Source organism: Hippoglossus stenolepis, chromosome 12 (genome assembly GCF_022539355.2).
Source record: "Hippoglossus stenolepis isolate QCI-W04-F060 chromosome 12, HSTE1.2, whole genome shotgun sequence".
NCBI classification, from domain to species: domain Eukaryota; kingdom Metazoa; phylum Chordata; class Actinopteri; order Pleuronectiformes; family Pleuronectidae; genus Hippoglossus; species Hippoglossus stenolepis.
The window spans coordinates 9,585,644-9,599,138 of record NC_061494.1 but is presented as its reverse complement, the minus strand read 5'-3'; the positions used below and the strand labels follow the sequence as shown (position 1 = coordinate 9,599,138).

Sequence of the window (13,495 nt, the reverse complement as noted above, 5' to 3'; positions counted from 1 at the left end):
TGGATGGATAGATCACTTTTATTTGAATAATCTGCTATAAAAATGAAATAGTATTATTTACAGTATGTCCCTCATTATTATTATTATTATTAAAATACACATCTGGATGCATAGCTTTGGAGAAACAGTAAAAGTTTACATAAATTTGAAGCTCAAGAAGATAATTATTTCAAAAATCTTTAAAAAGCACAATATGCAACAGCATTGACAGAAAGTGTTTTTAAACAACTTCCATTTTTTACCATTACATTCCATTCCTGTTTTATTCATACAGATACAAGTTCCTGTGACAGTGTATCAGCTACACATTCAAAACTTTTGAAATCAAACGTTGATGTCAAACCACTGCGCCCTGTATGAAGGATCTTCAGTAAAGCCCAGGTTTTTAAAAAGCCTGTAGGAGACCACGCTCTCCTCCTCTATGAAGCAGTAGACTGGGTGGCCTTCATCATGGAGTCTCTTGGCCATGGTGCTGACCAGGATTTTCGCATATCCTTTCCCCCTGTGCTCTGGAAGAGTGTACAACATGCCCATGGCACAGTAATCATACACCAGGATCCAGGACACCGGCTGACCCTGTCTGTCGGTGATGCAGCATGTCGGAAAGTTGCCAATGTAGTATTTAATCATGTTGTAACCTTGCTCGTTTCCTCCAAACTTCCAGGTTTTATTCACCAAGTCAACGTGGGAAAGGTTAAGAGATGAGATCCTTGATTCAAGCTCACTGCATGAAAAAAATATTATGATAACCTCAGATCTGAGAGGAGAGAAACATAAGATAAAGTGCTTTTAATGATCTGAGCGTATATACCTGCCGACTGTTGGTGTGAGAAGATGGCTGCTGTCTGCCAAATACAGAAGATGCACCAATACAAAGGGTCTGATGGAAACTTGTCTGATAGAAGACACTTCTTTGAGAGTGGGCTCATTGGATTTGTCGAGTCCTTAAGGAAAAAAAAAAATTATGTTTTTACAATTGAGCTATTTGTCTTTACAAGTGGTGGAGTAAGTATTTACATCCCTAACTCAGGAAAAATAAGAAAACCGTGCACGAATAATCAATTACTATAGTAAATGATCTGCGTTGAAATATTATATTAGCAAAGTGTCTTGACAGTCAAAACAATGGTCAACACGGGAGATCCCAGCTGTGAATTCACAGATGAAAATTAGAATGGACTTCTACAAAAGAGAGAATAAAATAGCAAATGTAGATTGTGACAAATGCTTCAGGCCTGATTTTATCTTTTCATGTTAATAAATATGTTGTGTGGAGAAGATGTCTCCTTTAACTTCTTCTATGTCTGGATATCTCTGATAAGCATTACTTGGAGATCTATTTATGAATAGTGTACATTTCGCTATATGTTATGTTATATAGATTATTATTACTGATGCATTAATGTATAATTATCCATTTTCAGTGATAATAATGGATCGTATTTCATAAAGTACATGTTTAATGTATCAAATTGTTGAGTCCAAACTACAATAACTAGCGATGTAAAAAGGTACAACATTTACCTTGGAACTGTGTGGGAATATAAAGTGGCATGAAACAGAAATCACCAGGCTACAATAACGTGGAACTATGAACCTGGGTTGTCTTGAAGCACTTTCATGACTGAACAAGAAAGCACTTGCTCTCTGCAGTGCTCTGACCTCACCTCCAACCATGAAATCGGTACTCCAGTCAAGTACATTCTCCTCTGTAAACAATTTCTTTAAAACCTGTGCATCCATGCTGTAGTATGACACCTTTTTCCTGAGCTGCAGTGCAAGCTTGACCTGGAAAATGAACACAAAATCAAACAACCATGTGGCAGCATACCCAACAGATACCCTAGTAGATGAACTCACCTTGGGATCAGGTCTGCAAATGATGACCTTAAAATCAGGCCACGAATCAACAACCACCTCCAGTGTACTTGGTTTGTTCCTGTTAATACCATAGAGGAAGCCATAGACCTTAAAATGGGGGAGGAAAACAAATCGCCTCAGTTGTTTACAGGTGCACTGCGATTAAAAGGTGACATGTTGAGGATTAAATACCTTAGAACTTTTTGGTAGGTGTTTGAACAGAACTCCTTCAGCAACCTTTAGTTCATCTTTGTTCAGGACTTTCATGTTTGCCTGGTGGAGCCTCACTGATACAGTTCGATCTGCCTGCCAGTTTGAACTCCTCTGTTCCAGTAAAAACTGTTTCAGAGTCCAGTACCTGTTAAATCATTTACAGTGTCATCAGGTTCACACACTTTATATCTGGTGTTTATATCTATTTGGAGTGACATTTACTCAGCAGAAGCTAGGTAACAATTCTCACTCAGAAATTCTTTGTAATTTTTACTGGGGAAATCCTCAAGTAAAGTTTACTTACTATTAAGACTTGGTAGATAAACAATACTTAAGTAGATTTTACTGGCAATTTTATAAAATATAAATGTATAAAAATATAAATATAAATACAATTTACTAGCAAAATGTGAGTAAAATATACTCACATTTTGCTAGTAAATTGTACTTAAACTAAGTTTGTATCTAATTTTGAAAATATTTAAATTAACTAGCTTTTATTTACTTTATATCCAGACATTTCTAAGTAATATTTACATATTATTTGATATACTTTACAGCACTATTATACTATGGATTTGTTGCATTTTTAACATGAGCTACTTTTGCCAATACGATTGTTTTAACATAAGACTTATAAAACATGAAATAACAGATGTTTTTACAGAAACAGCACCTTCAACACTGATGTAAGAGGTTGCTTTTTACACATACAATCTGGTGGGCATTAAAACATATCTAAATCAGTGCTAGCAGCAGTACTGCAGACTTTCATTTGAAACACTTAGTCAGACTAAAACATTTTCAAATAGGACATGTGACCTTTCTGATGCATTTTACCTCTTAAACAGTTAGATAGGATTATTAAATGTGTGGCTGTATGTGGTATTTTTGTGTAGTCAGTGTATTAGCTACAGTATATGGCGGTCGGCACATCGCCAGTTAGAAGAAGCAGAGACGGGCACCAGCACAGAAGCTAAGTAATGAACTGCTCTGGGTGGGGTCAGCAACAAACGCATTTTAGACATTTTAAAAAAGTGCCAGCCTAGATCCTCAGTTTGTTTGTGTTATTGTGTGACTACAGTGTTTTAGGGACGGTTCAGATTCCCAAAGTCACACAATAACACAAAGATTACATTTTCAATGAAGTATCACTGTAAAGTGCAATAGCTTTGTAAGAAATACAGAACAGAAATGCAGTAAGTTAATTCCCAACAAATTCTGTTCTTTTAGGCCTTTGCGCAAAAGGTAGACATTTGCAACAGTCATGAAGAACCTCTTTTCCCTTGTGATGGTCAGGGGTTGTGGCCTTCCTGTGCTGCATTTCCTTCAGATCTTAAAGTCATGATGAGAGAAGTCCTCTTTGGCTTCCTTGCTGAAATGATGTCAAAAACATTTGAAATCAGAACTTAGAAGACTAAGGACTATCGACTGTTTTTAACTATTGACTATACCAATCAAAAAGTTGGCTGAACAACTTTTTGATTGGTACTGTATCTTAAATGTCAATTGTAGTAAATATCTTATTGAAGAATGCAAATTAATAAAAAGAAAATGTTTAAACCACACAAAAGGGATATGAGTGGTTTGCCTATAAAGTATTTGTACGGAGATATGAGTAAGTCTTAGGTTTTTATTATGGTCAGAATAATCATCACAAATTTACCTGGTAGTCCTTGATGAGTTCCTCTCCAGACTCTCCAAGTTATTGATGTGATCCTTCTTAACTCCTCTTTGTTCTAAAACAAAAGGTTAACACACACAACATAGTTAACCACCATGCTAAAACAATACAACACTTCTCTCAGTTTGAAATATTGAGCAGCAACATTAACTGCTGCTTTCATAATTACCATACAGTTTAACCAATACCTATTTCAAACAATTTTAATGAAAGATACAATATGTTCCAACTTACTAAGATAAATGTAATGTAACGTAATGTAATGAAACACAACACAATACATTCTGACCAACAGAAGATACATAGCTTACACCATTGGGACCCCTTCTTCAGCAACTGAATGTCCACAAAAATGAGCTGGTGTGTGCCAGAATGATAATAGCTAGCAAGCTAAGCTAATGCTAGCAAAGTAGTCTGTGGCCTACTCACACACTGACTTTAGCAGATGAGCTAACATGAATGTACAAAGTAAATTAAGCATAAAACCTACCCCAGTGGCTTCACATCCATGAACTGTCTCGTCTGTCCTCCTGGGTCAGTGCTGTCTGTCCTCCTGGGTCAGTGCTGCTGCTCTGGTCAGTGTCTACCCTATTGTCTGAAAGGAGCGCTAACTGTCCTCGGACGTCACTGGCTGAGCAGGAAGAGGTTTTCGAATTTCACTCCAGTTACCCCAGTAAACTTTACTTCATTGTGTCTGGTCGTGCAGTCAATACAGAAGGGTAGTAAATATTACTTGGCGTGAATGATAACATTTACTTATCCATATGATGATTTATAATTACTAACAAACTTCAAGTAGCAGATTAAATAACACACAGCATTTTGAAGTAAAAGCACTTAAATAATATTTTATTGTAGAATTTAAGGGTTAGGGTTAGGGGGCTCTCAATGTATGGCCCGAAACCCGAGTCAGTAAGCGGTCTCCTGACTGAATTCAAAGGGAAAACTTTCAGAGGAGTACGTGCTCTTCTTTAGACTTTCAAAGTAGCTTCTGTATTCAGCAGAAAATGTCATCGAGGGAAGGAAACGAAATAGTTTTCCTCTGTAGCTGCTCCTTTACTCTTACTCAATACATGTTATATTGTTACAGACGTCAGAATGGAAAGAACAGAAAGATGGCAAATGTATGAAATAGGAAGATTTTTTTCTACAAAAAGCTGTGGTAATTATTATTTTGATCAATTCCTGCCTGTATTGAAACCTTCAAACAGCCAACATTAACTTTGTATGGTATGCCAGATAACAAATAGAAAAGTAAAAGTGACATTTGAACAACAAATGATGCTGTAATACCTGATTGGATTTACCAGTGGTAAATCTGCAAAAACAAACTCAAATAGGGACACAATCATTTGAGTTCAGGTGCAGCTTTAATCATCATTTCTTTATTAGGTTTTTATGAAACAACAAAATAGTTCAACACACAATTATTTGTAGTTTGCTTGATTTAATGATTATGCAGAACTACCTGCACTATAATACTGCATAGGTTGTTCTGTAATTTGATGCAATACGACTCTCAGGGGTCAATCAATCTAACATAGAGTGAATAAGCAAAGGAGCAAGTGGAAATGTTAATACATTTGTGGGTTGTCTAGTACAAAGTATTGCTTTTGCATCAAGGTTATTTTTGCAAACGTTGCCAACGCTGAATGTTTCCCTCGCAGTTCTCCGTCTAGCATGTCTCACCCACCAACTGGGTGTCATTAAGCCATGGGCGGCTCCACACCTTGAATGTGCAAATGTAAGGCTGCAGGGAAACAGGTCAGAACACACACCAGAAGTCACATTTAAATATTGAATCAAAATATGTACTGTACAAAGCACTTCAATTACTAACAGAAGAACTAATGTTCAATTGATGAAAAACATGATCTATTGTTGAAGTGTTAAAGGTTTGAAGTTTATTGATTAACATCCAACCCATGTGTCTAAAACCTCTCCGTTTAAAGAATGAATGAAAGCTGCAGTTAATAGGTCTTTACCCGAGCAGAGGCTTGGTCTTGGTAGATGGCGCACACTTCATCCGCACTGCCCTTTCTGCAGGGGGTCTTGCCCATTTGCACAGTGATGATGTATAAGGACCCAGAGACCACCTGGAGGAAGACGTGGGTGAGAAAAACAGGAATTTTTCATTAATAAAGCACTGAAGCATTAACACAGAGCACATTTCAGGACTTAAATGAACACAAAACACTTATTATCAGCTGGTGTCAGTCGAACACCAGGGAATGAGCTGATGCAGCTCCACGCAGTTGCCTCGACACGTTATAACTTAAGATAAGATACAATAAGAGAAGATGTGATACAATACGATAAAATATGGTAGAATATGATATAAGGTAGGGCACCATAACATACGATAATATTTGATCTTACGATACAATACAATGAGAAAAAAAACAAGATATGATGAGAAATCATACAATAAGACATGGTAATGTCCGATACAATAAAATAATATTTATTTGTCCCGCTAAGGGGAAATTTGCAGAGTTACAGCGGCAAGAGGTTAAGTGAAAAAACACACTCAGTAAAAGTAATAAAGAAGTAAAAATAAAAGATATAAGCTAAGGGATATATATATAAACAGTGTATGCTGTGTGACAGAAATGTATGAAATGTATGATAAACAAGAAAAGGCGTATTGGACTGAGGTATGAGTTGGGAAAGAGAGGACGGGGTGTGACAGGATCATGGTGTCTACATCCAGGCCTATGTGATTATCTTCAGGAATCCATGTGAATACACGAATAGAGAAACACACGAACACTCAGTGTGGACTCGTCTGTTCCAGTAAAGGCCTACTGGCACTGAGGCCTAAACACACACTGGATTACCGTCGTTTCCCCGGGCAGACATCCAGGGAGACATTAAGCAGCCACTGACCTGTCTCTGGACCTTGATCACTTTAGCCACCTGGCTCAGGAACATGTCGTTGGATCCTCTGTTGTGTTGGACGACGGCGAAGTCGAGGAAGTCCTGCGCATCGCTGATGTCGACGTCTGCGGGCGCCCCCACCATCCCGCCCAAACCGGCCAAGCCCACGGCGAACAGAGCCGCGAGCACGGGAAAGACGAGCTGGTTCATGGCGTTTCTGTCGATGAAAACACGGAGTCTAGCAGAAGAGGAACAAAACAACAACACAGGTTTGTAAGCACCCTTTTATCTAAACAGCGACGTCACGGCGGAGGGAGGGACGCATCTCCACAGCCAATCAAAAAGCTCTGCAGCGCAAACATGCGCTGATATTTTCCACGGCTGCACCCCGCGGGAGGGCGGAGTTAGACCATCCAGTGCCGCCCGTCAGGTCCAGTCTCATGAAGGATGACGAATGAACTTGTCAAAATGGCATTGAGTCATAAGTGTTAAACTACAATAACCTGAAAGACTCACTCACCTCTCATGAGAAACCTAATAAGTTTGATTCTATATGGTCTGTGATTGTATTGCTTGTTTTCCTTGTAATATTTGCACTACCACTAACAGTATTACTTACTGTACATTCTATTTTATATTTATCTACATAGTTATTTATCTTATTATAATTTATATTTCAATTTATTATTTTAGTTTTATTCCATATGTTTAGTTTTGGTTTTGATATTCTATTCTTTTTTTGCTTGTGTGGTTTATTTTCTAAATATTTTTGAGCATGGTTAGACGATATGTTTTACAATGCATGTAATCTAGTGTTGATATAGATGAACTCATTAAGCCAACATCTAGAAATATCCTCATGTGCTCTTATAAATAATTGGAGTGGCACATACCTCTCTAGCTTCTTTTAAATATCCTCTCAAAACCTCTCTCTTTCTAAAAGCTTTGGGGAATGTTACATTTGCATATATTTACACAGTTTTGTTTTTGTTTTAGTTATATTTACAGCGTCATCTCTTATGTGGGAAACATCCTTATGGTAAAGTAGCTCGTCTGGTTTAAAAAATTTTGGTGAGGTGACCGGGGTTAGGGTTTGCAGAGGACAAAGTGCACCGATGACCAAAAACCATTGACACAGCAAATTCCTGGAGACCAGAGCAAATACAAAAGAAAAAAAAAAGAAAAAAAAGAAAAACATGAACATGATTTTTATACAGACTAAAGGATTTAAATTATGACCTATACTCTACAAAAACTGACGTGTTTCCCAGCCTATCTTTCTAGGTGCAGAATGAAGGGGCCCTCATGATTGGTCCTAATCTACTCTCTTGTTTGGCTTAACGGCGGGAAGATGTCTACCCGTTATTCAATTTCTTTGAGAAGAATGTCTGGGACATCCTGAGGGAATAAGGCCACCTTCACACTCAGGCCACTAAACCAGACACTGCAGGTGGGGACATCAACCAAGAGATAATCTCACCGACTTTGATGATCATATTGACACCGTTAATGGATTAAGCACAAACTCTGTTATGTTCTCCAGACAATTCATGAGAAAATATAAACTGAAACAATTCAAATGTCACCGGTATTTTGTAAACTCATTATTCTGTTAGTTCAGCTGTTGTCATAGAGTTGTTTAAATAGTGTTTACTGGATTTGGAGAGAATGATCCTCAATTTTATTGTGGCCAGAATAGAATGGCATTATGACAGATTGCTTGCAGTCATCATGAATAACTTTGTGCAGGAAACAGCCTGGGTGACAAAATAGTTGAGTAATCCAAACAAACGAGTGGATCAAAGCACCAAGTTCTCACATGTCCAAACTGTATTTTTTTTATTTAGCTAATCTGACCTTTACATCCCTTGAGACCCAAACATTTCTTAAATTGTATTCAGAACAGGGATATCTGTGGCCACTAGACTGAGCATGTTCCCTCTGGACATGATCATTGTCAAATTTGCAGCTTTTTGTGGAGCCCAAGTATGGAGCCAAATCCAAGCCAATAGTTTTGATCATTTTTAAACAATTTAAAAAAGGACGGTTTGATCTGGAACTTTGAAAAATACAACAATGTATTAAAACGTTTTTGGGTGTTAAATAGTTTTGAATACAATATTTATTTTCATATATATTTTGATATTTGAGGTCTTATGGTTTTCCATTGCAGATTTTATATTTTCGGATTGAGATCTTATTCTTTTACAGATTCAAATCTTTTTTCAGTTCCAGATCTTTTTTTCAGTTTCAGATCGTATTTTTTCAGTTTCAGACTTCAAATGATCAGAACTATGGCCTGGATTTGGCTCCATACAGCAGCTGCTGGTTCCTATAACCAGTTTCGTTTTCTGAACCACTTAATGCACTCGCAGACCAATGTTATGTTACATGTCTTTTTAATGATGGAACACATAAACAAATCTTTGTGTCTATGATCCCTCCCACACAACAACACATCCAATTCTCAAGGTGTCCACAAAATTGCAACACTGCTGAAATCATATGAAGGTTTAGATAAATGTAAACATGTACACAGATGATACTGGCAATCCAATGTGTCTACAGATTGTATTAAATAAAGCAATATAACGTGTTAAACCTCTCATGTTAAGTAAGTTAGAATGATATTGCACCAGTATTATGCGTCTTGGTCTGTGTTTAAAGGGATAGTTCACTGAAAAATTGAAATTCACTCATTATCTACTCACCACTAAGTCGCTGGAGGTGTGGGTGAAGTGTTTGAGTCCACAAAACACCTGGACTTCATATATATAATAAAACAGAAAACACACAACATGCCTCTATACTGCTCGTGTTGTGTCATTCAAGTGCCTGCATGCCCCGACATTCATTTTCAACTCCAAACGGCATCACTTGCACCATGTTTTAAGCTTGAATGTCCGCTGATATCTATACATTGTGTAGCTACGTCCGCTAGCATCACCACTTCCGGTAGTGGACTTTTAGGCTTGTTTTATTACGTCTGAAGTGTAGTTCACCATTGACTTCAATTGTATTGGACCCTTCTGCAACAAAATTTACTTCTGAGACTCCAGAAGTGTTTTGTGGACTCAAACACTTCCCCCCCACCCCTCCATCGGCATAGTGGTGAGTAGATAATGAGTGAATTTTCATATTTCAGCGAACTATCCCTTTAATATCTTTACAAATTAGTGATACAAAATATGTAAAACATTCTTAATAAATATAAAAAAATAAAATATTCCCCAACTGATTTTATCAAATGCCAACAAAGCATCTTGAGAACAAATTTTCTAAATATTTCAGAAGACAGTAAGAGAAAAGTTTGTGTCAATACACCCACTATAGTTTGAGCTAACAGACTTTTAATCATGAGTAGAAAAAGTTTTACCTCATAATTCAATAAAACATGTACAGCTCAATTCAAAATTCACTTGAACCACCATTAAAATGTAATATAAGGTATAAGAAAGAGAGCTTTAATCTCACAGACTATTTGCTCCCCGACTTGGGTGAGTTGCTGAAGCCCTTGATCGTCATTGGGGCCTGAAACCACACATAATCCTGCCAGTCTGACCCCTCTGCCCTTGTGTCCTTGCTGGGATCAGTGGAAAGAGCAATAACTTGGTTCCTTACACGAGTTGGCACTTTAAATTGTAGTTTAGGGCGGAACCAGCCTACACCGCAATCCCTGTGAGCGAGCACTAAGACTGTGGTGGGCATTAAACGAACAGGTCTGGTGTCAGACAAAAGGTCCGCCACGAAAAGCGTGCGGAAGAGTTGCCTTAAGCACGAGGACACCCGTAGACACTGATCCCCACCAGCCGACACCAGCCCCTCCAGGTTGATCTCATACAGCTCTTTGGGCAGGATGAGGGAGCCACCCATTAGGAGCAGCACGCGGGGCACCCTGCTCAGGGAAAAAAGCACCTCCAGCTGCTGCAGCAACTCCTCCAGATCCTGAAGGGTTTGCTGAGACTTGCGCCAGTCCATGTCTGCTGACTGCACTGGTCTGCGAATCACTGGGTCTTTATCCTGAAAAGCCAAACATTTGATTAAAACCTTTAATTGAATCAACAACCTGCCAAAGTGCTTGCTCGTTGTGAAAACTATTGGGTTTATCTCTAAAATTTAAGGTCTCGACCTCAATATGTTATGATCCGGCGCTTAAAAATGAATTTAATATGCCCCTAATAACGCTAACCTTCTTTCTTTATAATTTGTTTTTATTGCCATGTATTTTGTGAAGCACTTTGTGACCTTGTTTAGATAAGTGCTATACAAATAAAGTTATTATTATTACATTTCTTAATCACTTATCTCAAGGAGGTTACGTTTTCACCCCTGTACATTTGTTTGTTGGTTGATTTGTATGTTTGTTTGATTGTCAGCAAGATTACACAGAACAATTGAACAGATTTCCATGAAATTTGGTGGAAGTATGCAGTGTGGGTAGGAGAAAATCTATTAAAAGGTGTTTCAACATTTTCACCCAAAGAATAATTCCTGGATCTCAAGCAATAAAAAAAATCTGACAAATCTAGGGAACTGATATCTATGAGTGTGTGAAATTTGGTGAATTTAAGGGGGCTGTTGGGCCGTGACAGGGGTTAGCGCTCTACCGAGTGCAATTACAGTGTTTTTAATTTTCACTTTAATATTTTGATGTGCACCAAGATAATGTTTCCTGCTTACCTGCATTGAGGCCTGTTGCTTCTTCTGGGAATAAACCAGCTGGTCATACGTCATGGGTAGTTGCTGTCTCTGATAGAGAATGCACTTGAGGATCTCGCTGACAAAGCGGCAGCAGCCTTCCTGAGTCACCGTGCCAGGGAAGACGACGCTCACATAGCCTTGCTCCCGTGCTCTTCTCGCCACCTCAGCATCATTGTCCTCTGTGTTACTGTGTTTACTGGCAGTCACACTGGAATCATTCAAACCTTTCTGACCAGGCCTGTTTTCCTCTTCTTCCTGGCCAATATCTGTCCAAATAGGGACAAGGAATAATGTCATTGGAGTGAGTAATGGACCCATCTAGGTCAATTTAAACTAGTCAAATTAAATGTGAATGAAATCTAGCAGAGACTGTTTTCAAATGAAGCCTTTGTCCACATTGCAACTGTGCAGTTGTGGTGGAAGAATTAGTGTTTGCTTAAGCATGTGGCAAATACTAAAAATTATGCAAGACTACACAAGTAGTATCAGAAATATGTACTCAATGCATCGAAATAAGAGTACTTGTGATTCTGAATCGTTCTTTTCAGCCTTATATATTGTGCTTCAAGGGGTGAAACGATTGCTGGTACCATGGTATACCATAGTAAAATTCCCAACACTTAGTTGTATAGTTTTAATGTTTAATTACCATGATTATTATGGTGATTTGACCATCCACTGTCACCAATTGTGTGCGTTTAACAAACACTAATATTTTGTCCTGACTTTCAAATGTCTCCTCTGCTTGGAGAGAAACTCAATGATGTGAATGATGTAAAATCATGGGTAAACTGCAGCACAGACTCACACCGAGCTGAAATGAAACACGCTATATTGAGCATTATTATGATATTCTGAAGTGACTTAGAAATGAATCAATATTATTAGACTTTTGGAAAACTTTAAGCACAACTTTGAACATTCTATTTACTTATTAGTTGTGTTCATTTAAACCTGCATTATGGGAAGTTTCTTTACTAACTAAAGCCTTCTTCCTTTTTCCTCATTTCATATGGTTTTGACTGTATTATTATTATTATTATATTACTAATGAATACAATGATACAAATAAACCCAGAAAAGCTGCAAACCATCACATTTAAGAAACTGGAATCTGAACTACTGCTGTTATGTAAGTCCAAATTATAAGTCACAAAGTTTAAGATATTTTGAGACAGTGGTATAAGTCATTATTTTGAGAAACTTTCTTATTATCATGATTTGCAGAATGTATTTTACCAAAGAGTGTGGAAATAAGCTCACTCAGTGTGTCTACAATGCAGCAACAAACACTTCAATCAATCTTCCTGACAGGGAACCAGAGATACACTATAACAGTGAGGGACGGAGCCATGATGATCCCCACACACACACGCACACGCACACGATCTACCTGCAGCGATGTTCTCCTTCTCCTCCGCGTTGTTTACACTCGGCTCATTTGAATTCAACCTGTTTTCAATGGAGACGTCTTTCAAGTCTCTTTCGGTTTCCGAGTGTAAAGGTGTGTGTGCGGCCTCGCCCGAGAGCTGTTCGGCTGTTTCCGCAGACGCTCGGTATGAATGGGAGTCTTCGGGAACACGGTGTAAAGTTGGGACTTCACTCGTCGTGTCGTGCTCCCGAGTTGAGCTCGTATCTTTATCCGGAGAAAACCTCAGACGTGTCTTTATCCCATTGTCCCCGCTGCCAACGATGGACGTGTCCTCTGTGTCCTCACAGCGTAAAGTTGGTTTAGATACATCCGACTCTTCAGCCATAGTTTTGAATGTCTCCGCCGGGTCTGTGCCGCACTGCATCATGGGAAACGTGGACTTCAATGACCCTTCGGAAAATAGACTTCCCTTTGTGAAAACGAGGTTCATCCATAGACTGTGTTTAAAAAAATACTATTGTATTGTATTTTATTGTATTCTAAATAATAATAATAATAATATTACATTTATTTGTATATCACTTATCTAAATAAGGTTACAAAGGGCTTCACATAAAAAAAAAAAAGTTTGTTCGAACTCCACCGACTAAACATAACAGATTGTTTCTGTACTTCTGTACTTTGAAATAAACATATTGACATTGTTATTTTTAGGCACTTTCTAGAATGTAAGACCGATGATGACAAAATGGCTTCTTATTAAACTTCAAAGAAAATGTTAGTTG

General features: G+C 38.1%; 3 protein-coding genes across 3 annotated transcripts; all 3 read right to left on the bottom strand.

The window, feature by feature from the left end:
• On the bottom strand, positions 1 to 4,976 carry si:dkey-76k16.5 (uncharacterized protein LOC566887 homolog). Its single transcript, XM_035172105.2, has 8 exons — positions 4,248 to 4,976; positions 3,740 to 3,812; positions 3,350 to 3,448; positions 2,053 to 2,218; positions 1,861 to 1,968; positions 1,668 to 1,788; positions 812 to 944; positions 1 to 724 (listed from the first exon to the last, which is right to left on the bottom strand). Exons 4-8 carry the CDS (start codon positions 2,125 to 2,127, stop codon positions 325 to 327), a joined length of 837 nt encoding a protein of 278 aa, XP_035027996.1. The 5' UTR covers positions 2,128 to 2,218; positions 3,350 to 3,448; positions 3,740 to 3,812; positions 4,248 to 4,976; the 3' UTR covers positions 1 to 324.
• A 146-nt stretch (positions 4,977 to 5,122) lies between these two features.
• On the bottom strand, positions 5,123 to 6,965 carry LOC118118786 (cystatin-C). Its single transcript, XM_035172106.2, has 3 exons — positions 6,647 to 6,965; positions 5,743 to 5,853; positions 5,123 to 5,507 (listed from the first exon to the last, which is right to left on the bottom strand). Exons 1-3 carry the CDS (start codon positions 6,845 to 6,847, stop codon positions 5,433 to 5,435), a joined length of 387 nt encoding a protein of 128 aa, XP_035027997.1. The 5' UTR covers positions 6,848 to 6,965; the 3' UTR covers positions 5,123 to 5,432.
• Positions 6,966 to 8,461: 1,496 nt separating this feature from the next.
• Positions 8,462 to 13,165, bottom strand: LOC118118612 (MAD2L1 binding protein). Its single transcript, XM_035171752.1, has 3 exons — positions 12,732 to 13,165; positions 11,318 to 11,604; positions 8,462 to 10,657 (listed from the first exon to the last, which is right to left on the bottom strand). The coding sequence occupies exons 1-3, from the start codon at positions 13,135 to 13,137 to the stop codon at positions 10,115 to 10,117; spliced, it is 1,236 nt and encodes a 411-aa protein (XP_035027643.1). The 5' UTR covers positions 13,138 to 13,165; the 3' UTR covers positions 8,462 to 10,114.
• Between the last annotated feature and the right edge of the window lie 330 nt (positions 13,166 to 13,495).